Raw genomic sequence first — 27,195 nt, forward strand, 5'->3', positions numbered from 1 at the left:
CGTTATTTATGTATAAATGCATGTTATTTGAAAGTTATATTAAAAACCTATATAAATTTACATCCTAAATAAACCTAGATAATATAATATTAAACCTAAATAAGCAGTTTAATAAAAACTAAGTCGTAAATGTTTTTTTGACCAAAACAGAATTCAGCAAAAGGCTTGAGAGGACATAAAACAAAATCTTAAAGATTTTACTGCTTCATTTTCAAAATAAAACCCCCTTCTGATTGAGTTGCTATGTTTGAAAACAAAAACATTTTTAACATATTTTTAAAAATTTGAGGTCATTTTTTTTTTAACCGTTTTATGATAATTTAAAAAAATATATATAATTATAAATTCTTACTAGAAATTTCTACCTTGTTTTCAAAATAGTTAAACATGAGTAATGTCCCTTTCAACTACTAGCAAATTAGCAATAGAATAGTTGGTTATTTTATAAAGAGTTTTTTTTTTATTTTTTTTACTTCAAACTTGTATGTATATAGAGTTACGTCTATTTTTCAAAAAATCGTAGCTAAATTTTGCATAAATCTGTAAAAGTTTTAGAGCAAATCGCTAACCAAAATTATTTTATTTGAAAAAAAAATGAGTCAAAATTATTTTACTTATACAGAAATGCTTGTCAGTCCTAATATTAATCTCCTAATACGTTCCGTTTCTCTCATGCTTTCATTGGTAAAGAGAATAAGGGGACTTGGGGTGAACAAGTGGGAGGAGCACACTTCCGGTTGAGGAGTTAATAAAGGAGGAGGGAAATATTTTTTAGCTCACTTTATTTTTATTATTGAAAAGGAATTAAATAAACATTAAGTTATTAAAATTACGGTAATTTCTTGTATAAATCCTGGCTATTTCAATTATCAGTTTGAGTTGATTAAGAAACTTTTTTTTTTTTTTTTTTTTACATTAAGTGCTTAACATTTTAGTGAAAAACGGGCAAAAGTAATATTCTGTTGACTTAAAATTAGTGTTTTATGCCAAATTGATTGTTGAATTTGTGCTCATTTTTACATTAATTCTAACCCTTATTAATCCATAACCATGCAGCGACTGGATACCATATTACTTAATTCTCTGTACCTGATCATAAAAGTCTGTACAAAATTTAGTTCAGATCAGCTCAGTATTTTCTGAGAAAAAATGGAACAGATAGGGAAAAAATTTTCAAATACTGCATAAATTTTAACAAGTTCAGTTAGTAAATAATTGTTAAGCTATCTTTTTGTGTATCCAGAACCAACCAACATCTAAAACTATGCATACAATGAACAAAAATATTTTCCTTTTTATTTTTTTTATGTAATCGAAACTTTGAATATCATTTCAGTGTAATGATGTTATTTAACATTACTCATTAATATTTATGCAAATGTTTAATGACAGTTGTCTAAGAGCTACTCTATTTGTATTATTAAACTGGGCTAAAGTTCAGGAGAGATGGATTATTTGAGTTGTTTGGTTTTCATGAATAAACATTCGATTTGTGGATATTTCAATGCATTTTTCCCCCTGTTTAATAATTTTTCATATGAAGCTATATTTTGTACTCATTTTACTAGTATTAACATTTTATTATTTTGTGAAAATTGTTTTAAAACCTTGAATCCAAGACAGCAAACGTTTTATGCTGTTATATTAAATTGGAAATCTTTTTCAAGCTTTTTAAAAAAAAAACAAAAAAAAAACAACAATACATACTCAATAGATTTAATGATGTCCACAAAGAATTCTGCAATTTTGTAGTAGTTCTCAATGTGTTTGTTAAAATAGTCAGTGAACTTGAATGATTTTTATATGGACTTTCATTTCCATTATTCCTAAGTCCTTATTTGCGCCTAAAACAATTCCTATGACGTTTTAATGAAACTTTTATCGTTAGATAGAAGCATAGAAAATACTGGCATTAACTCTGAGAAAACATATTAGCTAAGGAAATAGCGAGAGAAAGAGAAGATCAGAATAAAGGGTGAGAAAATGATTGATGTCTGTTTTATTTAATTTTTTTTTTCATTGTAATATATATGGGATTGGAAAAACAGAGTCCAGGAAGTTGCTTTGACACATTTTAACTAAATAATAATAATACATTTGTAATCAAATTGTGAATATCTAATGATTTGATGAAACATAAAAAAAGATTTTATAATAATATTAAAATTCAAACAAAATATTAAAAATGTTAAAATTTCTTTGTTTTATATAACCAACGTTTTAGCCAATGGGATCTTTGTCAGGGTATAATATTATGGGGTGTAAACTAATCTAAGTGAAAAATATTGATTGATTGAAATGTTAGCCAATAAAGAAAATTTAACAATTTAAATATTTTTTTCTTTTCAATATTAACAATAATAAAGACATCTATGCATTACTGATTTAAGTCAAATTTCTATGATTTTCGAGTTTTAAATCCAATAAAGTAAAATGTTGTATTTCCTTTTGGTGATGAAGCACCATATAAACCTCTGGATCAAAATGAAATATATTTATTCAAGTAATCTGGATAATGTAGTTTCAGTGTGTGTGTATATATATAGAGAGAGAGGAGAGACAGACAGACAGATGTATAAGTTGTAGTTGCTATCTGCTTATTTAGACTTCTAGAGATTTTGAGATAGATTTCTATAACCATATAAGTCTAAAGATAGCAACTACAACTTATACATCTGTCTGTCTGTCTGTCTGTCTGTCCTCTCTCTCTCTCTCTCTCTCTCTCTCTATCTTATATATATATATATATATATAATATGAGGAAAAACATTGACAATATAAAAAAATATAATGGTGTATATAAATTTATTTATCAAATCAATAAGGGAGTACATTGATGGGAAGAGGAGTTATAAATGCTCTTTATACTTAAATATTTCGAAGCCTAATCCGAAGCCATCTTACATGTTGAGCTTTTTATCATCTCAATAAGTCTCCATCTAAAGAGTTCTTCAGTACTTTGATCCCCTCAAAGAAACGGGGTCTTCGTTGTGATATTTATAAGGTAGACCATAGACAATCAACAGCAAATGGTGACTGGCTGTTGCTCGTCTTGTATCTACTTTCAGAAAACTTATATACACACAAAGATGAAGTGAGAGAGTAAGTGAAAACGTAATCAAGGCAGTTGCAGATTATGAAGCCTAGTTTTTTTTTTTTTTTTTTTTTTTTTTGGAGACGCCTTTGCCTTTATATTAAGACTAAATCTTTTAAAGAATCCTAATAAGATCTAGAATTGTGAAAAATACTGAAATCCTTGTTTACTTGAAATTAATGTTGTGCAAAGCAAACGTATTCCACAGATTTTTAATGAAATTTTATAAGCTTTTTATTTATTTTTTAATTTTCTTCCTTTCAAGATTGTAATGTTGGGTATAAGGCAGCCAAACCAGCTGCCAACATTACCCTGCTTTTTATTGAAACCAGCCGAGAGTTCTTTTTAGTATCCTTCTGGCTCTCTTTTGCACCTGGTTCACCAGGAATATTAGTTAGGTAAGACTTCAGGACTTCATAAGCCCCGTGGCACCTATAATAACTGGTACGGTTTTCAATATATATTTCTTTAAACGGCTTTCACACAGGATAGATTAAGATGGCTCTATCCATGTGGTTAGGGCGCATTCAAGCATATTTCAGTATATTTTCTCCAAAACCCTAATGGAAATTTTGTGAACAAATAAACAAAAAAAAGACCAGAAGGCCATTTCTCAACTTATTCAGACAGTCGAGGTTTTCAAGCATATCTTGAATTTTTTAGAACAATGATTCGTTAGAAAAAAAAAGAAGTAAACAAAGAAGTACCTGTTTTCTCAAATTTACTTTAGAAAGGATTCATAGAGCGTTTTTTTCTCTCCAAACCATGTCTTTATCCAAAAAATTAATGCCTTATTTTGTTGGAATCTGTTTTTTTCTATTGTCTATTTATAAAAGCTCTGTAACTATGAATTAATATATATTGAGCTTAAACACTGAAAGTTTAACTATTATATATATTATTTTATTATTTAATTAACGTGTGTAACCAATATGTAAATTAGCTAGGAAGAGAGTCACTATTTCTCTACATCTTTACAGAGTCTTTAAAGAATATTAGAGAGTAGTTAGAGCATGAAGGTTGAGAGAAATACAGAGATAGCTTAGGGAAAAGATAGATTTCTTGTTTAGTTGGTTATTAATTATGACTAATTAGGAACAATTAAAACAGAAGTTTTCTTCAAACATAACTCGATCCCAGAACTAAACTTTATATTTAGTATACATTTTGCATTATTAAAGTATATATATAAAAAAAACAAAAACAAAAAAAAAACGTTGATCAATTAACATTTTGTATAATATATTGTGTGCGTGTGTTTGTACTATTTTATCATCGACTTTGAAATTGAATATGCAGAAAAAGTATCCAATAGTACAGTCTTATGACATATTCTTTCATGAAAGTGCTATGGCGGTGATAGGTTCGTACGATAGGTGAGTAAGACTAGGGAGCGAGTGAGTGTCGTTGTTTTTGATACGACCCCTTTACCAAGCTTTGTGACTGACAAAAAGATGGATAGAAAAGGGGGAAAACCTGTCTACTAAATGCTAATTGAGAAAGAGAAATGCTGTAGTTGCTGGAAAACTATGGAAACTGATGAAAATTGTTTCTCTGCTCTTAGCATATTTCTCTCTCTCTCTCTCTCTCTCTCTCTCTGTCTGTCTGTCTGTCTGTCTGTCTGTCTGTGTGTGTGTAAAAGATGTCCGCATCTGTTGTTTCCAAATCATTGATACTTTCCTTAGTACTTGTTTGGAACCTTTTCTATGCTTTAAAATGGCTGACTTTGATTGTGGGTTTTCAACTGTCTCTTTCATTAGGCAAATTGAGACTTAAGATATTTTCTCTGAGATTGTAAAAGTGTGTGTGTTTATGTACGAGAGATTGAGTGTTTTGTGTCTTAAAAATTATTATTATTTTTTTTTGTTTGAACAAAACTGATCTTTGATAGACATTTTTTTTTTTTTTTTTTTTTTGTGTCTGACAGTGATAATCATAGAGAGACTGTCTTCTCATGATGACAAACTTAGATACATGATAGGTTTATAATGTGATCACCAGTCCAGTTTACCCAAAGAAGGAACCAAAATAAAATTTACCTCGGTCTAGGAAGATTTCTATTCCTTTGGCCAAAACAAAACAGATACTACACTTTGAATTATTTGTAGACATATAAAAAATTTATATTTATAACAAATTAGGTACAAGGCCATCAAAAGTGTGTTGTTGAAAGTCCCGGGTCACAGATAATAAAAAAAATGTCTATCTTATTTTTTAACTAGAATCATCTCGGTAACTATAATACCGCATTTACACTTCTGGTTGTCAAACTTAAGATATTTCCAAATTGATTTTTTGATCTTAATTTGAAAGTGTTGATGAAAGGATGCACATCTGTAAATTGCAAAAATCTGTTTCATAGAACACCATTTCTAATGTCTCTTTGCATTCTTTCTGTTTTATGTATAGAGAAAAAAAATGTTTTTATTATTTTTGTTTGTTATTCGTTTTCCTTTAATGTGAATCCCTCTGTCTTGATATGATGTTTAGCTGTGTTAAGATTTTTTAAAACTTTCTGAAATGCTCATATTTTTGTGATATCTTTTATTGATGATAATGATTATTCTTATCGAAAAATATCTTGCATATGCATACCGATTTTAATATACCATTTTTGCTGCAAGAGCATTATACATATATAATTACATTGTGTTAGTCTTTTTGTTTCATGTTTAAAATTAGAAGTGCAGCTGCATTTCTTTAAAAACTGTTTTAGATTGTGCATTGGTTTTATTGTTAAGAAAAAAAGTTGCTTTGAATTGGTGCACTTTTATTATTAAAGAAAACATATTTTAGGAGATTTGTTTCTATAACGATCTGTTCACATTTGTTCTTCAAAAATTGTGTGTGCAGAAGTAGGGAAATGGTTACTGATGCTGACTGTGAAATTTGCTAAGCCTTGTTCAAGTTCAGTCAACTCTATCACGTTTACTTGCATTATTAACTATTATCAGCTCTGCCCAGTCATAGGCAAAATAACAACTTGTGTTCAGTGAATTGTTCCTATTTACAATGTCTCCCCACGGGACAGAGTTAGACACCACGGTCGTTTTTAATGCGGAGAAAAGGAACAAAAATAAAAATTGTCTCAGTCGTGAAGAATTTCTCCTCCACTGACAGAGAACAAGAAATTGAAATGCAGCATCTGAAGAACAGATACGACACTTTGATCTTGACCCCGCAGTAAATTGTTTATAATGAATTTTTCCAATAAAAATTGTATTTTGGCATTACATAATCCAAAATGAGTTGTTATGCCATAAAAGAACCAAACACCAAACCGATTATCATTTATATTTCAAGTTTAAGAATGTAGTTAGTATGCTATCTCATATGCTTAAAAAAGAAATTGCTCTGTTGAGTCGTCCATTGAGCTCTGTTTATTGTTCGAATTGGGGAAAGGGAAAGGAGTTTGTAAAGTTAGTTAAATGTAAAATAAATAAAAACAAAATTTAAAATGATTTTTTTTTTAATGCTCTCTCTCTCTCTATCTATATATATATATATATATATATATATATATATATATATATATATATATAAATCTGTGGCGTTCGTAGTTTGTGTGAGCTGTGGTGTTGTTTGTCAAAATAATTATATATATATATATATATATATATATATATATGGCTCTGTTCAGTCTTGACAGATTATGAATACTCACTGAAGGGTGCCTGTGTATGGAATTTTTGGGCAAGATTTTTGCAATCTCCAACCACACCTCTCTTGAGTTGGCACCGTTTTAATTTCGGTTGCAAGTATAGATAAGTTCAGGGTGACTGGAAACAATGCAGAGATTGGAAGCACATACAGCACCTAGTATTCTCAAATGGTCACTCATCTGATACTGCCCAGGCTCATCGTTGCTTAACTTTGGTGATCTTGGATTGGATTATTTTATGTTTGTTTGAGGAGACCATCTTTCTGTAAACAGAATGTCTCTTAGGTTTGAACGTGATTAGCCCCTACAAGATTCTTTCATTGTACATTCAGGTTTATTTTAGAGATATAGCATTTTCCTGATTTTTTTTCTCCCTGTTAGTACATATTATTTTAAACATATTTTTCCCTTTTGGGCTAATCTCACTTCTCAGTTCTGTCCTAGAAGAATGAGGGCAAAACCGGGCAGCTGGCCTCTCATTTTTTTTTATCATGAATATCAAATCATGTCTTTCTCTCATAATTGCAATATATATATAAATATATATATATTGGAGTTTTTTTTAAATGTAAGTCAATCCCAAAACTGAGGAATATTCTAACATGTATTTTGTGTGATTAAAATATATAGCAAAAAAAAAAAAAAAAAAGCTATAGAGAAATAAAGTGATAACTCAACTTTTTAATATAATGATAATAAATAATCTGTAGATATAATATTGGCATTAAAAATATTTCATTTTTGTTACATAGAAGAGACTTTTGAATAAAAGTCCGAAATCGTCAGAATTAAAAGAAAAAAGAATCATCTGATTTTTATTTTACTTGTATTCTATGGGGATAGATATTCTTGCTGTCTTTGTATTGCTGTTCTCATCTTTGTTGTTTTTATGATCATATAATTTCGGTTGTTGTACTCCCCAACCTTCAGGTGTCATATTTCTTCTAGTCTGCGTATTTTTAATTAAGCCCTTCATCAAATAAGATCAATTGCTCTCATTCTGTCTGCCATTTGTTTTGGATATCTTATGGTTTTATTATTAACTAGCTCTACCTACCTACATTGTCCTGTATGGAATGCAATCTTTTTATTTTATTTTATTTTTTTTTTATTTACCCTAATTTAAAACAGAAAAGAAATATTCTTCAGTTGATAAGTTATTCCCCTTACAGAGAGTGTTCTTTTTTTTTTCTTTTTCTTTTTAATAGTAAAAATTGTTTGGCTGTATAGGTTGTCTGAGCTGGATCAAGCATCTTTCTTTTTTTCTTTTTTTTCTTTTTTTTTTAAAAAAAAAAATATTATAGGGATGTATATAATTTTATTGCCAATAACACAGTACAGCACTAACAAATGGATATTGACTTCTCAACTTAAATGCTATTTGAGTGTGACTTGGAAATCTGACATGTTAACTACAGATATCAGAAACAGTTTTATATTATACTAGCGGTTCAGCCCGGCTTTGCTTGAGCCCTATGTACTGTTCATAACTTTATGTGCATATATATATATATATATATATAAAGTTTGACTAATGTCCAGGTAACCTACATCTAAAATTTCAAGTGTTTAGACCCAAAATGCATGGAGGAGTTAGTCTGCAAAGGTCAACTCTTTCAACTTTGACCTCTTAGCAGCTAAATTTTCGCCCCAAAACTGATTAACAAACTTGCTGCATGTCTGAATGCCCTTTACACAAAATTGGCTGAATAGTTTGGTAGAGATCGCAAAGGTAAAGTCTTTTGAACTTTGATCCCCTGGCAGACAAATTTTCGGCCAAAAACCGATTAAAAAGCTTACCCTATGCCTGAATACACTTTATGTAAAATTTTATGCTTAGACCAAAATTGGCTGAGAGGTAATTTTTTTTTTTTTTTTAACTTTGACTCAAATTTTGACCCCTTAACATTTATTGTTTTGGGCTCAAATCAAGTTAAAAAGTTTGATCCATGTCCAAGGAACCTACATCTAAAATTTCAAGTGTTTAGACACAAAATTAGCAGAGGAGTTTAGTAGAGTTTTCAAAGGTCAAATTGTTGAACTTTGACCTCTTGACAGCCAAATTTCTGGCCAAAAAACCAATTAAAAAGATTTTCCCAAATATCAATACCCCTTATGTCAAATTTCGAGTCTGTAGACTGAAAATTGACAGAGTAATTTGGTAGGGAAATATACAAACACAGACAATTTCACTTTTATAGATATTATAGAAATTTGTTTTGCCTAAAAACAAAAATAGCACAGAATATTCTTGCTGTGACTATAAATAGCATTATTTGATTAACTAGTAGAACTTTTATTTACTATTTTTTTTATATCAACTTCAAATTGTGCTAATTAGTGGCTCAATCATTTTGCTTTTATGACCCAAATAACCTTGCATATATTATTGATTCAGATCTTGAAAGTTACATGATTTCATGCTGTGCTGTGTAATGAGTTAGTCTACTTTTTTACAAGCAGTTTAAGTTAGAGGAATTGCCTGCTGACATATTCATATACAGAGGAATTACCCACTGACATATGCATACACACATATATATAAATAATATGTATATTATGTATGGATCTTTTGGTGTAGGTAGTAACAGATAATTTTATTTGATTTGGAGCCCTTTGTTCTCGCAAAACCTTTTTTTTTTTTTACATTTTCACTTTTTACATATGGGGAGAAAGGGACATTTTATGAAGCTTGTTTTTGTAGAGCATACTAAGTATTGCTAAGGTGATCATCCACTACAAAGAAAATCAATAAAGTAATTTTTTACTATTTGAAACTTAATTTCTTACAAGAAACTGTTTGCTTTTTATCTATTATAATGTTTTGGCTTTTATCTTGATCTAGGAAATACTAGTGTTTATTTTTAGTTCAAAACTGTCCACAAACCTGTATGTATGCATATATATATATTATAGATTCTTTTTTTGTTTTATCTTTGCAGTTTTCCGGGGCTGAGGGTTGTGCTAGCAAGGAGGACATTGTGGTGAAGGTCCTGCCAATAGAAAATATTGTCAAAGATATCAAAACGGTCTACACGGAAGAACCGGTTAAAGCATTGAATGGAGATAGCATCTTGTTGTCAGGTCAAGAAGAATCTGACCAGGGCTTAAAACCAATACTCGAGATGAACAACATTGATGATTCTATTGGCAGTCTCTTTCTGACCAATTCCATTTTTTCTACTCCCATCACAAATGAGGATATCCTTAGTAGCACTCCCACTTTCCCAGAGATCTCCTCCTCATCCTGTGTCAATCTGAACTCTTGCACAAATCCAAATACTGTTGAGAATTTGACACCTGCAGTGACAACAACTGCTCTCCTTAATATGGACTCGGGGGAAACAAAAACTTTGTCACAGCCTCTCGTCATGGCGACAGGTGAGGAAAGCGGTCTGCAATTCTTTGGAAATAATTGTGACAGCATATATAGCAAGGCTAATTGTGGCTATTCGGATCGACTGGGAACCGGGGTTAGTGAACCTATTGCAGAAGAACGGAAAAGTAATGGTGAAAACAATGCTTGCAATGTGAATCAACTGCCAGCTTTGAAAGCCATCGAAAATATGGCCGTTGCTGCGACCAGCCTGCCAAATGCAAACATGATCTCAAAGACTCCAGTGGCACTCATCAGTAATGAGCGACACGACGAACTAACTTCGGATCCATCCGTAAAACCGCTTGTATTTTCTGTGTTGCCGCCTAAGCAATCCATAAAGGACTATTTAGATAAGGTGATTGAAACAAAAACTCCCGACACGGACATTGTCAGCAAACTGTGTAACACCGATAAGCTGACTTCAAGAAATCCCTCGGAATCTACTCCATCCGAGGAAAAAATGGACAGTACAAAGGAGTTTAGTTTAAATAATAGTCAATGTGATCTCATAGGTAACAAAGAGAGTACCGATGGCTTTGCTAACGATCATGTGTATGCTGAGAAGCAGTCAAGTCAGAAATTTGAGTTGAGCAACTCATTGCTCTCAGTTTCTCTTTTAACGTCATCATCGTTGTCGTCACCACCTGTATTGCAACAACAGCAGCCATTGGGGATGCAATCTCTGTCGTCGTTGTTGACACAGCCGTCGGAATCAATACCTAAACTTCAGCAGGAAACGTTGCCAATACAGGGTGTCATGAATAATGACCAAATGGTATTTAATTCAGATAAGACAGTCGTTCATGATCAGATCAATAATGTGTCTGGTCTTATGAACTATAAAAATATTACTAATATTGATGCAACTCGCAATATGAATATGCAATCGCCACCAACAGTGATAAGCAGGTATGAAAATTCATTGGCGCCTTCAGAACTTAATGCAAATATGCTCGCCCCTTTTTCTGCAGCCCCACCCCTCATCCCAACCCAACAACCTCTTTCAAGTGACATCTTACAAAATTCAGGTCAGGTAAGTAAGCCAACCCCAAAGGCTCGCAAATCCGGCCCCCCAGCTAATCAATCAAATTACTATGTAAAAACTGTGAATCTTGCGCCCATTGCCAACATCAGAGTTAAACTACCTGTGATGGAGAAATCGTACAATGCAAAACCTGAAACTCCGCCCCCTTCAGCCACTCCGAAAATGAACAAGATCAATGCAAAGACTGATACTGACAAAGAAGACCAGAATATTTCTCTGTCCGACTCGGAGAAGAACAAGTTGGGCAAGAATATCCGTCCTCGTAAAAGGCGTTGGGGTACATACGATCTCCCAAATAAGAAACGGAAAAGAAAACGTGGTGGTGAAAATGATGGTGCTGGGGACGACATATATGATGACGACGATGATGACTATGACTACGAAGACACTGCAAAGGATGGTGACGAGCTAAATGAGAAACCTTCTTTGGAACCGATTCAGACCGACAACAAACAGCCGTACACTGCTAGCCCAATGCTAAAGAATTCCTCAACGATTTTGGAGTTGCTTACCAAACAGACCCATACGGTTTCTAAAGATGAAAACTCTGGCCCGATAATGCCCCATCTTAGACGGAAGAAAGCACAGTCGTTGCATCAGAAGGTTTCCGTCAAGTCAGGGCATACGGGCAAGACCGTTGCAGAACTGTTACGCGAAAGTCAGGCCAAGCAATTGGCAGCGAAAGAATTCCATAACACAAAAGTAGTCCATCAGTCTGCGCCTTTCTTACACAAGGAAACGACGGATAAAATTATAGAAATACAGGTGAGTTGTCTAATTTCCTTTTTTTATACTAGTTAATACAGTACCTGAGTATGTCAATTTTCATCTTTAATTAACTTCTATCGCTTTATAGCTTAGTATAAAGAAAAATGTGAAATTTTATGTGCTATGTAGGATTTGCATGAGAGAGTAATTATAATGAATGCCTCATTTTTATTTTGGGCAAACATTAGAAATTATATATTTTTTTTTTTAAATGATTAAAATCATTGCTATTGGTGCACCTTACGAACCAGATTTTCATAAATGTTTGCTAGGGTCCGACCAGAAATTGACACAAATTTCCGGAATATGCATAGCACTGATCAAGTTGATTAGCCAATAAAAAGCCAAGCAGACGACTTCAAATAATGGAACACACAACAATGAATCTAATTATGTTGGATCAATTTTTACAGATGATAGAGCAAGTTATAAATCCTCAAGATCATTTACTTGTGGACACAAGATATGGCCACTTAAAAAATGTGGAGAGATAATGTGGGATGGGTTTGGAACATACTGTTACCGATTGGAGGAACTATCCCTTATCCTAAACCTTACTCTATCCCCCCCATTTAGTTTTTAATCACATGAAAATAAAATGTTTCTATTTATTTTAAACAAAAAAAAATATTTATTCATAAAACTTAGGGTAGGTTTTTTTTTTTTTTAAATTTTATTGTTTTATTTTATTGTTGTTTGATTTTTTTATGTTGTAATTAGTATCTGTTGTTCGTTTTTTTTTTTTTTTTAGCAATTTTTTTTTTTTTAAAATTTAATCAGTGCTCGAAATATTTCGGCGGTTTACATCACCTGCCGATTGAGCTTGAGCGAACATTTACAGAAATCTGGTTTATAATATGCAACAATACCAAATCATGTTTTACTTTAAATTGGGGTTAATAACACCAGCAAAATACAGAGAGAAAAAAAATCTTTGAAAAATTTTGTTAACAAAGTTCTCAGAATAAAAACGATTTTATTCATTTAATAAAAAAACTATATAACATTAGTCGTTTTTTTTAATTTTCAATTTAAACTTTCGAAATGATGTGTTCAAAAATGTGACCAAGTTCTTCTGTTAGAAATTATATTTTTGTGCAAAAATATGCTTTAAACTAATGTCCTTTATATCTACTTGAAAAAATAAAATCACTTAATTGAAAAATATCACATATTTAAAAGAAAGATGTAAGTAATGTTTTCTTTTATGTTATATTAATTTCTTGAAATTAATAAAATACTTATCCAGTTAAGAAAAAATCCTTTAGACTTATATCAGATTCAAACTCGGCAAGAACTTTTATTTAATTTTCAGTGTTGATGATCTGACATTCTAAGATGAGTACTCTGCCTTCTCTTTGTGTCAATCAATCAGGTTTCTGTTTGTATTTATAAACAAACTCCCCCAAAACACCATAACTGTTTTATTGTGTGGAGATCATTTAACCTTAAACTATTTATTAAGCCTATTTGGTTGACAATTGTTGGGTATACTTTCTGCAGCCTCATTACTTTCATTTCCCTTATTTTGTCCTTTAGTGCTCACATTACATGAGTGGTGTTTCTGACAAAGGGGGAAAGATTGCTGCTTTCTGGATCAGAATCTATCAACATTTACGCTTGGCTAATTTTTGACTTTGAAGTGGTATTTAAAATTTTTGTTTAGCTCCATACATCAAATAGTTCTATGTCCTGTCTGGAGCGATTTCTATTAAAAAAAAAAAAATCAATAATTTTATGTCAATTTGAAATATAGAATCAACTTCTCTTAAATATTTCGACAGACCCGAAAATGTCCTTGTAAATTCATTCCTTTACCATTATTTATGAATTTGTCCAGTTGATTTTTAAAATGATTTACATTAGATTTGCTGGTATAACTGCATATTTACCGATCCAAATGACTTTCTATTTTGAAAACCATATGCACTAAATGGTGTAGCTTGTTCTGAAGACCTCGCCATATTACGTTCCAGCAAGTCATCAGTATTGATAAAATTGTTGAGGTTATATTTCGCAACCGAATAAAACAGTTTTTCTTTTCGGCAAAATCATTTACTGTTTTATTAGTAGTTTTATTATATTTGAACAAATCAACGTTTCTTTTTCATTGCGTTTATTTAATTTAATTTATTGTATGTGAAAAATTCATTTTTTTTTTACCTATGTTAACTAAACATTCATTATCTTCATTTCATTTATTTTAATTAAAAAAATTTTTAATTTTACTTTCAATACTAATTATTTGTGTAAACATTTAATTTAAAAATAGTATATTTATAAAAACAAATTTTTCTATAACAAAACATATTTCAATGAAAAAATAAAGTTTTCGCATATTCTTATGTGTTGACCTACATTTTTGTTGGTAATTTCAGATTAAGTTACACCGTTTAGTGCGGACGACTTTCGAAACAGGAAGTCGCTTGGATCAGTAAATATGCGATTAACCTATTTGCTATTTTAAATCTGATTTTCCCTAAAATATATGATTTTGTAAGAAAATAAGTCTTAATTGTTTTGGTAAATTTATTATTTTAAATCTTTCTTGCAAAGGAGTAACATTAAAAAGTTGTATTCCATATTTAGTCAAATACTTGAAAAAAAAAATCTGAATGTGTGATTTAGTGTTTGAAATGTGCAAGGAGGTAGATTAAAAGAAGGGATTGAATATTCAGAAATTCCATCAGTTATATTGAAGGGCCTACGTCATCCCTTCTTCTCCCTAGTTTTGTAAAGTAGTTAAACTTTAGTATTTGAACCTATCCTTATAATTGAGAGCCTTTTAATACTGTTATTAGTTATGTAACGTTTCTTTATGCACCTTCCTGTTTTAATATTGTCCCAATTCTCATGTCTAGCTGTTGGTGCCAAGGATTTAACACAAATGTCTTTGAGGTTTTATTTAGAGTTTAAAATATTCTAACAATAAGAATTACATGAAAATAATTAATCTTCATTTATTATTGTCAATAAGTTGCAAAAATATTCCAATCAAAATGCCTGGTGCTACAAGATCAAGCTTTCTGAAGATACCAGCTTCCTGACCTAAAATGCACTAAACATTGATGTCCTTATTTTTTCCTTTTCCCTTTGCAAAACTCAATCATGTTCTGCAAAATCAGAAAACATAAACAACAATTTTTCTCGATAAAACAGTTCAACCAAACACCATGAATAAATATTTAAAGATATAACTTAAAGTATAAAGCCCTTTATCAAAATGACCAGATGCGACATTAAATAATCTGAAAAGGGTCGATATGTCATAAAAGAACCAATAAAACTAATCACATAGTCTTTGTGATAACATTAGACAACGATCCTGATGAAAACCATGATCATGTCTTCTTGGTCTCTCGAACTGCAATTATGATATTTGATTCACATGTGTTTGTCTTCATCTTGGATATTGTCATTTTCATCACATTTGCCTCCTCTACACACGACTTCTTCAGATATCTTTTGTAAAAGTTGGTAGACTCCTGGAGAAATTTTGAATGAAAAGTAATCTACATCCTTTCTGTAGATAAGAGTTTCTTTATTTGATGTCACTTTTCTCTTGTTGAGGGGTCAAACGGTTTTTTATATTGTGGAAGCTCATTTATTGTGGTTCACTGGGTGAATTACACTAGTCAACAACAAATTTGTTGTCTGCATTTTTTCAGCTGAATGAAGGGGAACTGGAAACGTGGAAGACATTTGTTCTGGTAGTGAAGAACTTCCTTGGCAACAATAAGGCCAGAAATTATGCAGAATTTATCAACAACATGCTAACTGCTTTCAGAAACCTGGGCTGCAACATGAGCATCAAGATGTAGTATCTATTTCCACATATGGACCGATTTCCTGTGTACCTGGGTTCAGTGAGTGATGAGCAAGGAGAGAAATTCCATCAGGACCTGAAAGAGATGGAGACTAAGTATCAGGGTTGCTGGGATGCAGTCATGATGGCTGACTACTGTTGGAATCTGAAAGGAGACCTCCCTGCTACTGAGCATTCTAGGAGTTTGAAGAAACGGAAGTTTGAACAATGGTGAAGCAACATGCAATTTACGTGTACTTAGCTTTATCGACGTCCATCATTCATTTAACAGTAATCAATGTTTCTATCAGGTAATCAATATATGTTATTGGCAAAACATATTTTTCTCTAAAAAAACATATTTAGGATGATATGTGTTGACAAAAACCAGCTGATAATGACACAAAAATGAAACCAAAATTTTGTCACAGGATCTGAATTTTTCAAATCCACTTGACATAAAAATCTGACCTGATGAAGAAAACCAGATGCCATTTCCTGTTTCAGCAGTGCAAAAATACCCTAAATCAGCAAAAATATCCTAAATCAGCAAAAATACTCTAAATCAGCTGTAGAAATTTTGTCAACATTCCAAAAGTAAAAAAAACTGTTACTCGGATCTCCAATTCCACTCTGTCTTGTTCAATTACTTGTTTCCAAGTTTTCCTTGAATGGCAAACCTTCCTGTGATTCAGAACATCTATGATTCTGCAACAGTTTATCTAGGAGGATGAACACAACACATAACTGTACCAGCATAACCGTTCTTAGCATAACCACTTCAAAATTTCTATAACATTGTTGGTTACAATCAAAGAAGTTTAAAGAAAACCTGAGAATTATGATAGCCAACAAATAACAAAAAAAAGTGCCAAACGTGAGAATAGTGCAAATAATCATGTTTAACTGAATGTCTGTTTTACATGCTGGCATGTGTTGGACGGCTCTTAGAAATTGACATGTCTAATATAACTTACTTCTGATCAGGTCTTTAAAATACAATGACTGAAATGTAATTGTCATTTCCTTAGTTGAATGTTCTTTCAGATGCTAAACAAATAAGGTGATGTGGATCAGTATCTTGTTTTTTTTTTTTTTTGAGTTGATTACCTACCAAGACACAAAAGTGCTTTGTCTGCCATCATCTTCATTATTTCCTTTTATCATCAGCATGCAAAATATCAGCAAAATTCACATCGTTTAACCAATCACAACAAATGTCATAGTAGAATTCTGCTTTTTATTTAAATTAACAAAAAGATTTTTTTTTTTAGTAGAGACTGGTTTCTTTTAAATCACTAGAGCTTTATATATATATATATATATATATATATATATATATATATATATATATATTTTGTTTGTCATTTGGCTTAATTTGTAAGAAGGATCCCCCTCCCCCAATCTCATACACACACATGCATCCATCCTGGTTTAGGAAATTTGTATGGGCCATGGCTCTAGGTTGGAAAATCCATTTCAGTTTCAACTTTTTTTTTTTTTTTTTTTTTTTTTGCCGAATTGCATTGAAATCAGCTGATGAAGTCCAAAACATTGTAAAAATGGCAACAATTAAGAGAAGTCAAACTATTTGTAACATAAATTTCAATGAATAAGTGGTTAATGGCACAGACTGAAATCCTGGGTGTATCTAGTTCGAATGAAGTTTGTTACACAGAAATACATCCAACTTTCACCTAACCTCCTTTCCAATAGTTAAATAAAATAATTTCCAACTAGATAGAGTTCCTACGTGAATTTATTTTTGAAACCACATTTCATTTTTGTTGCAGAAGGCCCTAATCTATTAGAGTGTGTAAAAGTCAGAAACCATACAAGATACATTTACAAACCTTACATTGTTGAATTCAGTGTAACCCTCCCTGATTATGGTAAAAAATATTCATTCTATCTGTAATGGAACTATATCTTAGCATCACTTATTTTAAATGTATATTCTATGCCCATACCGTTATTGTCACTGCTGATTTACTGGATGAGTGTTAGTAAACTAGTTCTAAATCAAAACATTGTTAATGGCATATATATATATATATATATATATATATATATATATATATATATATATATATACACACACACACACACACACACACACACACACACATATGACAGTACTAGTTTCATAGATGTAAATCCATTGAAACTTCTGTGTATCAAAAAGTGCTCCATGAACTGAATGTATAGTATATTTATTTACGAGTATACAAACATTATTGGCTACATATGTGCATACATATTTGTGCAGTGCTTTTCAGAGGCACCATGTCTTCAGGCCAAGTGTCTTAAGACAAAACTCAAGAATATTAATTATTTCTATACAAAAATATTTTCTCTAATTTTATTAAAGAAAGTAGAAATGAGAAAGAAACAATGTACATTGAAAAAAAAGGAAGTGAAAAAAAGGGTAGAATTTTGAATTACATATCTTCAAAGAATAAATATTTTACAATAAATTTAAACGCAAAGATTTAGATGCCACAGGGCTTATGAAGAAGAACCTGAAGTCTTACTTAACTCATGGTGAACCAAGTGCAAAAGAGATCCAGACAATTGCACTTAAGGGAACAGCGAGGATACTAAAAAGAGCTCTCGGTTGGTTTCAATAAAAAGCAGGGCAATGTTGGCAGCTGGTTTGGCTGCCCCATACCCAGCATTACAATCTTCAAAGGAAGAAAATTAAAAAAAAAAAAAAAAAGTCAACAGTATATACAACTAGAGCTCTTATTTTAACATGATATAATGCTTGTTTATTCAAATTATATTACATTCACAAAAATTGCTTCATCAGTGCATGTCACACCAGTCCTGACAGAAAAAAAACAAGATGCAAATCAAGATTATTTTTTTTCTTTTTTTTGCATTTAAAAATTCATAAATTATTATGTCCACATTCGTTTTTCTTTCATTAAAATATGTTATATGTCTATACAGTGGCCGTAGGATATGTTTTTTTCAGGTTATGATGCAGAATACAATGTTTTTCCAGCCCTTGGGCATGGTATTTACCCCACCTTATAGTGTTATAATGTTATTTGATTATATACATGTGTATTGTATACTGTACTGTATTTTATTACTAATTTTTAATGCTGTATTCCAGGGTTTTACTATAATATAAAGATGAACGTCTGTGTGTGTCTGGTCACGAATAGGCTCCTATATGGTTGACTATTATAGAAAACTGATCACATATGATGATAGATGTATCGAGACACAGGAATGGGTATGTTTGATCTGGCAGAATGGTGGTTCATTAAAATTGTGGGGTCTGCATTCGCGCCTGGTCCACAAAGTATGGAAAAACAAAAATTTAAAAAAAAAAAAAAAAACGTTTACAAGTTTTTTGATATAGATGTACATAATAATACTTTGATAAGTATGTTTTAACTTAAATAGGGATGGTATAATAAAATTGTGGGGTCTGTGTTCGCGCCTGGCCTCCATAGAATGGAAATAGGCACAAACTTTAATCGAGACCTTTCATATCTATCTGCATAAGTATACTTTGATAATTACTTTTCAGTTTGAAGAAATATGGTATAATAAAAGTATGGTGTGTTCGTTCGCACCTGACCTCCATAGAATAGAAATATGTCACAAAGTTTAACGAGGTTTTTTAATATAGATCCACAGAATATTGTGATAAGTGTTTCAGTGTGAACAGGTATAGTATAATAAATTATGGGATTTATCTATTTTATTTTTACTTTCATCATATTTTGCTTTGGTTTTGATGCCCCCAAATTCGAAGCTATCTCTTTACAACCCTTTCTTTTCATAACCTATCATACTTTCACAAATCAGAGTCCATTTTCTGTAGGCTGTTTTTGAACCCAGTCAACGACGGATACTTTTGCTAGTGTATATATATATATATATATATATATATATATATATATATATATATTCAAGTACGTCTGAACACGACTAAGTTCTTCTTTCTTCCGATTTTTGGGATAACTTTTCAATTCACCTCATGTTTTTTTATTTCGGCTGGCATGTTGTATATTATGGTACCCAGGAATTGTTGTTCGGCCATATCCTTAATAACATAATATACAACATGTCAGCTAAAATATAAAAGATCTAGTTGAGTAATGACTTGGTACTAAAATATACAATATATATATATATATATATATATATATATACTGCTGATCAAAGATTTAACACCACTTAAAAATCTTTAAAAACAAAAAACAAAACAAGGTTACCAATACTACAATCTAAAAGGTTATGATAACTAAAAGTTACATTCCAAAGATTTATTTTTAAAATTTACATTTTTATTAAATTAGGCTTTTTACACATGATCAAAATTATAAGACCAGAGACAAAAATTCTATTAAATTGTACAAAAAGTGTATGAAAACATTCAACAATCAATCTTAATAATGAGTTCTACCTCCACTGCTTTTGATGACTTCAAAAATTCTTTGGGGCATGCTAGAAATAAGGGTTTCCATTAAGGTGCGGAGAATCCTGCTCTAGTTTCTGAAGATGGCTTCACAAAGTTCATTTTTTGTTGAATATTGTGTGTCATTTTGATAAACCTCTTTTGTCATCCATCCCCAAACATTTTCAATTGGGTTCAAGTCCGGTGAGCATGCAGGATGTCCCAAGAGATGGACTCCATTTTCTCGTAGAAAGCTTAAGGCCTGTCTTGCAGTGTGGATTGCAGCATTATCCTGTTAGAATAACCATCCATCCCCACACAAACGATGACCCTCCATCATCAAAGATGCTTTTTGTAGCATGCTAACATAACCAGCTGCTGTCTGATGACCCTGCACCACCTGGAGCTCCATTGTCCCTCTGTAAGAAAAGGCACCCTATACCATTATGGACCCTCCACCACTATGACGTGTGGAAAAAATTTCAAGGGACATGTTTTTGTCATGCCAATATTTCTGGAAGCTATTAGGACCATCTAAATTGAATTTTTCCTCCTCAGAAAACAGGACTTTCTTCCACTTCTCAACGTCCCAGGTTTGGTATTCATGACCAAATCTTAGGCGATCCACTTTGTGATGTGGAAGCAGTCAAGGAATTTGTTTACGCTTTTTATTTACCATGCCTTTTTGTTGTAAGTGTTGTGTGATGGTTATTCGACTGCAATCAGCATCTATAACCTTAATTTGACTAGAAGTTAGTTCTCTGTCATTCATAACAACTCGTCTGATTCTCCTACTCAATGCAGGAGAAATTTTGGGAGGTCTACCAAAGAATTTTGCTTTTCTATAATTCTCAGTGTTCTTTAGAAAGTTGCAAATAACAGTTTTACTGCAATTTACCTTAGCCGCTATCGCTTGCTGTGACAAACCTTGCCCATGGAAACCTAGAATTCGAAAGCGTTCAATTTCGGTTAGTTTTCTTGCTTTCGGCATGGTAACACCTTTACACAGTGATTGCTAATCTCTAACTGAACTAAAAACATTAGAATTACCATAAATCTAACAATTTATACCCTTGGTCTTATAATTTTGATCATGTGTAAAAAGCCTAATTTAATAAAAATGCAAATTTTTAAATAAAATTTTTTGAATGTACCTTTTTGTTTCCATAACCTTTTAAATTGTAGTATTAGTAACCTTAAGTCGGAAGAGTTTAAAATCTATCCTTAAAAAAAAGTTTCTTTTTAAAGATTTTTAAATGGTCTTAAATTTTGGATCAGCAGTGTATGTGTATTGTATGTTTATCTCTTTATTGTCACTGCTGATTTAATATTAGATTGGACTAGAAGTGTTCATGGAGAAATCTTATAGATTATTTGTGACATCCATTACAATATGATTCTGATCATTAATTTTACACACAAAATATTTAATTTCTTTTGGTGTCATTGTTTATGCTTTGCAAAGATCTATGTGCACCCATAAAAAAGCTTTTAAATACAATGCTATGCAAAAGTTTACACAACATTATTAAAATATATTTCCTAAACAGTTAATTCAACTTTTACTGTTCGTAGAGCATGTATGTAACTCTTCAGTCAATTAGATTTTTCAATTATAACTTATAAAATGATTCCACAAAGAAAACGCAAACAATGTTTACTAACTCAAAAGTTTATAACATTTTTTTTTATTAATGACAAAAAGTTAAGTAATCATTAGGGCTGTGACAACAGCATATTCTTTTCATTGTTTTGTACGTTTGAGTATATATCCGTTAATATCTTATATGTTTTTAGACTGACATGGTTCTTGGTTGATTGACTGTATCTTACTGTGTCGGATATATATACTTGAGGGTCAAAAGAATGAAAAAAAATATTCTGTTGTCACAGTCCTAGTATTCATAGAATTAATATGGAATATTCAAAAAACACTCCTCACAATCAGTCTAATAATTGTAGGAACTATCAAACTCCTGAAAAAGAATTAAAAAAACCATAAAAAAACGACCTAGCAAATATATCTGATGGACTAGGTACAAGAGAGATACAAACAATTACACTTAAAAGAACAGTTAGATCTCTTGATTTGAATGTATGAGATAGTGGCTGAATGTCTGAGAGGATGCCCCATTCCCAGCTGAAACAAAATAAGAAAATTAAAAAAAAAATGATATTTTGGTAAAAGTTTTGTTCATATGTTACTCTAATATTCATTATTAGGATGTGGTTGTGTTTTTTTGTTCTAGATTAATTTCTTACTTAAATGAATAAAAAACTATTGCATCATTCTTTTCTGTCAACCTTCCTTTAAATATTAACAAAATAGGGAAAAGCAAAATAATTGATCAAGATATCTGTAAACATATTGTTGACCCTCAAACAAATCGACTTGAAATACAGGAAATTAGTTAAATGTGATATTAAGTTCAGTTAGCATTATAGCTTGTCATTAGGACACGTTTTATTCTATTCGTTTCCCCCCAAAAAGTTCTGGTCGTCTAAGAAAGGTAATAAAATGTGGAGCAAGATTATTGGTGAGAAAAGTTGGCACTTACTGCCAAGATCTGATTCAAGAGATTCAGGAAGGACTAAAAATCAGTGGAGTAAAAAGGTAGTATAGATAGGATTTCCTGTTGTTGACTTTATTAATACAGCATCTTTTCAAAGACTCCATAAAATATAAAAGAAAACATTTTTTAAGCAAAACACATTTGTACTAGATTGGATTTTTTTAACAAAGCATCGTTTTAAATCCACAATATCTTGGTAAAATGTATGAAGGACATTCCAGAAGTAATTAATGCCTTCTGTTTTTATTCTGTTCAAATGGATGAGAGAAGATTGCAAATTGCATTTCTATGATGACTGAACTTATGCATTCATGATATATGCATATGGTTAAAGTTTCATCTCTCTATGACAGATATTGACAATGTGAAACTCTAAGAAAGCAACCCATGTCATTAACATGCACCAGAAAATAGGAGGCTTTACTTTTAGAATGACCTTCATACTTTGATGACACAAACCTTTTAACAAAAATGTTGTCACCAAAGTTTGAAGAAAGAAGAATATTGAATATTCAGCAAAGAATGTTATCCTAACAGAAAAAATTTGGAGGCAGATCAATCAGGATTTGGGGTTGTTTTAATATTCAAGGTACAGGGAACATATATTGTTTTAATATTCAAAATACAAGGAACATATAGTGAAAGGGAGGATGAATGGAGCATGCTATAGCGATATTTTCAAGAGAAATTCATGTCGAGTGCATATTTGCTGCAATCATAAGCATGACAAAGCTTACAAAATCAAATAGAATACTATCTCACAGGCAATCTCTAGAACTCAACCCGACTGAAATTTTTTTTTTTAGACAAATCTGAAATTAAGAATTCAAAGAAACATGCAAAACCTTTGAAGAATGGAAAAATTTTAGTCCAGAGACCTGCAATAGATTGGTAAGGAACTAAGCATCTACATCTATAATATAAAGGGCAGTTGTATGTGTGCATGTTTGTATATTTGGTTAAACCTAAAAAAAGACGAAACAAATATCCACAAAGTTGGTATTTTCTTATTGCCCAGATGAATAATATCTAAAATTCTGTAAAAAATGTTCAGTGTTTGACCCTAAACTAATGCAAATTTCGTTGGAGATGTCGTTTTTTTTTTTTCAACCAGGTTATGTACTAAGTATAGGGAAGTAATTCTGATTTTTTAATCAAGGAGTTAATCCCCTTATGTTGACTCATCCCTTAAGGAATCTAGTGTGCATGCATGTTTAGAGAGAGGAATGGGCTGGTTGGAGAATAAAAGAGAGCGATAGGGGTTTTAATGGAAATGTTACTCTTTCGCCCTAAGCAATGTTAGGTAGCCCTGCTAACAATTTATACCCTTGTATATAATAAAGATGAGAAAATGTTGAGATGATTTAATAAATAATTGTTTTCCATAGGATATTGTTTTTTTTAAAAACTGACTAAAGGTTTATTAAACATATATATTATTACACAATAAAAGTTTCATTATTCTGTATTAGAAATGCATAAGCGTGTTTTGTAAATCTTTGCATAACACTGTATAATAAAAATAAAATTTTGGTTTGAGATCCCTAATATGTGTTATATTAATTAATAATTGTTATTTTATTAATAAATTATAAAAAAATAAAAATATATTAAAATTTTTGTATTATTTGGATTAATCCGACTACTGTTCTCATCTTGACTCCGAAGATGAGAACAGTAGTCCGATTAATCTAAATAATACGAATAAGCAATTCTCATCTCAAAAATTTAGAACGTATTAAAATTTTATTTAATTGCATTAACTTCTTGAAATTTATATTTTACTCTTCATCTTTTTCAGCAAAAATTAGATGATAGCGGAAAAGGTAAGTTTCCATCTTATATTCCACCTTTTTTTTTTTTTTTCTTTTTAGAAATATAAACTTGTGAAGAAGTTAATTTTCATTGAATTGGTCATCATTTACTTCTGCATTTATCATGCGTAGCAGAATCTGCACTGCATTTGCCCCTCAAACTCTACACACTGAAAAGCTTGCTCAAGGTGGAGTTGGGCTCTGTTGAGAACTTGGTGTAGGATATCCGACTATTTTTTATTATTAACAGTAGAAAGTGAACCTTGAGGTTACTTTTGGCTGCCTCGTAACTATCACTTCTCTTATTTTGTCCTTTAATCCTCACATTCCATGAGCGGTCTTTATGACAAATGGGGAAGAATTGCTGTTTTCTGGGTCAAACTCTATTGGCTAGTTTTGACCATGAAGTACTGCTTACATCAGGTGGCTTCATGCCTTGTCTAGTATGATTTCCATTAAAAAAAAAATCCTCAACCTTTTCCTAGAGTCTCCATCTTGAATACTGCTTTTTTTACAACAATATTTTACTGCTGTTTTTGCGATAACATTCCTGAGTAATTTCAGTTTTAGTGGCCGCTCTAACCTGCCTTTTGAAGTGATAGATACAACTCTGATTGTTGAACTAATTCTGATAACGATTCGTTATAAGCAATCTGTAAGTCCAAAGTCTTCTTCCTATAATATCCCGTGAATAATAAATATTTTTAACTTGGTTTAATAATGTGTAACGTCTACTACTACTACTACTACTACTACTACTAATGTGGATATATGTTTGGTAATTTAAAATAAATAATTGAAAGTAGATAATATATAAAATAATCATGATTTTGGATTGACTTTTTGTAAGTAATTGGAATATGTGTCTCTCCCTCTCTCCCCCAGTCTCTCTCTCTCGTGCTATATATATATATATATATATATATATATATATATATATATATATATATAAAGTTACACATAAGTGGCTGGAATAAAAGGGAAACAAAAAGAAGTTTGCTTCAAGAAAAGCAAAACATAAGGTCTAGAAATTCAAAAACACTCCCTAAGAAATAATGTCTAAGGAAATATATATCTTGTTCTCAATTTCAAGTATCTGAATACTATAATAACCACAGATGGCACATGGAGTTGTAGAAATCTTGTGTGACTTGTTTTTATATGCTTTTGCACAATCTCTGGTCAAAGTGAAAAGTTAAAGTTCAACTAAATACTGAGTCTACATATCTTGTGATCAGTTCTCTACTATGGTTTTGAGACTTGAATGGTGCGTATGAGATGTAATTGACTAATGTTTTTGTCCAATCATACACACGAGATGGACTTCCCACATCACCAACTCCAAGGTTAAACTGGCTCAGTTAGCATAGATTGGAGAATCCCTGCTGGTTTAGATACATCACACTCTGCTCTGTCTAGAGTATGGGTAAAGGCGAACATTTACCCTACACTTTTGGTGAAAAGGGCATGGCGGCTAGCTAAAAACCCTTACCTAAAAAGTATCTACAGACCAAAAATTTATGTAATCCAATGTGAGAAGAAGCAATGACTTGACATTGTTACCCAGATTTGAATTGTGTTATTTCTGATGTTGTTGCATCATTGGAAAAAACTGGTTTAACCCACCAAGTCGTATTGCATTACAAATGGGAATATTAATATTTCTATTTTATTTTGATAAAGACAATGTAAATAATGATAACTCTTCGAAATTCATGGATTTTATCATAATTTTTTCATACATAAATTTGTAGTTTATACTCTTGAGCTCCGTATAGATATTCCTACATGTATATTTGTTCCTAAAAATTCTTGTTTTAGAAAGTTATATGGATCTTGTCAAAAATTCTCCGTATATTAAAAACTAACAATAAAGAAAAATCTGCATGATGTATGTACCCGTTGCAAAACGAATATATCATATTTCAAAAATCAAGTAAATTGATCCATTAGTTTTGGAAATCGTTTTTGCGTGATTAATGGAAATTACAACATAAATCTTGAAAGTGTTGTATTATTGAGTAATATACCTTGTTTTTTAAGTTTTTTTTTTTTTTCAAAATGGCAGGTGAGACGGCCACTCCTTCAATACTCATAAAATTTGATTTTATTAAAAAATAAAACTACTTGGTCAATTTATGTGATTTTTGGAATATATTTTCATTTCATCACAACTACGTACATCATACACATATTTCTTTCTTTTTTTTTTAATACAAGTGGAATTCTGAAACAACCAGTTATAGATTGTGTTTCATCTGTACATATTCTTAGTATTTATTTCTAGGACATACTTCTTAGCATTAATCCTAAACCCACTTATCAGCCATCAACATAAACTAAAGAGTTCTTTGACTATTCAATCATCAAAATGACATTTCCAATTTTGTTTGTTCATATTCAGTAATCATATATATGTTATATAAGTTTTGGGAAAATTTGCTTTTTCTATTATATTTCACTCTTTGTGTATTCCAATCCTTTTTGTTTAGAAGCTCTGTGTTTATTAAATACAACAGATGAATAACAATTTAGATATATTCTAAGTTCCAAAGTTTTATTTATTTTACCTGTTTCGTTTACATAGAACAATCAATGTTTTCTATGTTAATATTGACTTTTTCCTTATGTATACT

The 27,195-nt window shown here is 31.2% G+C and overlaps 1 protein-coding gene across 4 annotated transcripts in view; it reads left to right on the plus strand.

Moving 5' to 3' along the window:
* Positions 1 to 27,195, plus strand: part of LOC145241388 (uncharacterized) — a 166,066-nt gene that overhangs the window by 77,904 nt on the left and 60,967 nt on the right. For all 4 annotated transcript variants that reach the window (XM_080104309.1, XM_080104310.1, XM_080104312.1 and 1 more), the window contains exons 2-3: positions 9,698 to 11,944; positions 24,547 to 24,571. In XM_080104309.1, coding sequence (XP_079960435.1) covers positions 9,698 to 11,944; positions 24,547 to 24,571 — 2,272 coding nt within the window. The remainder of the gene's footprint in view (positions 1 to 9,697; positions 11,945 to 24,546; positions 24,572 to 27,195) is intronic.

This window comes from Euprymna scolopes, chromosome 20 (genome assembly GCF_053919585.1).
Source record: "Euprymna scolopes isolate OS-2025 chromosome 20, ASM5391958v1, whole genome shotgun sequence".
In the NCBI taxonomy this organism is placed as follows: domain Eukaryota; kingdom Metazoa; phylum Mollusca; class Cephalopoda; order Sepiida; family Sepiolidae; genus Euprymna; species Euprymna scolopes.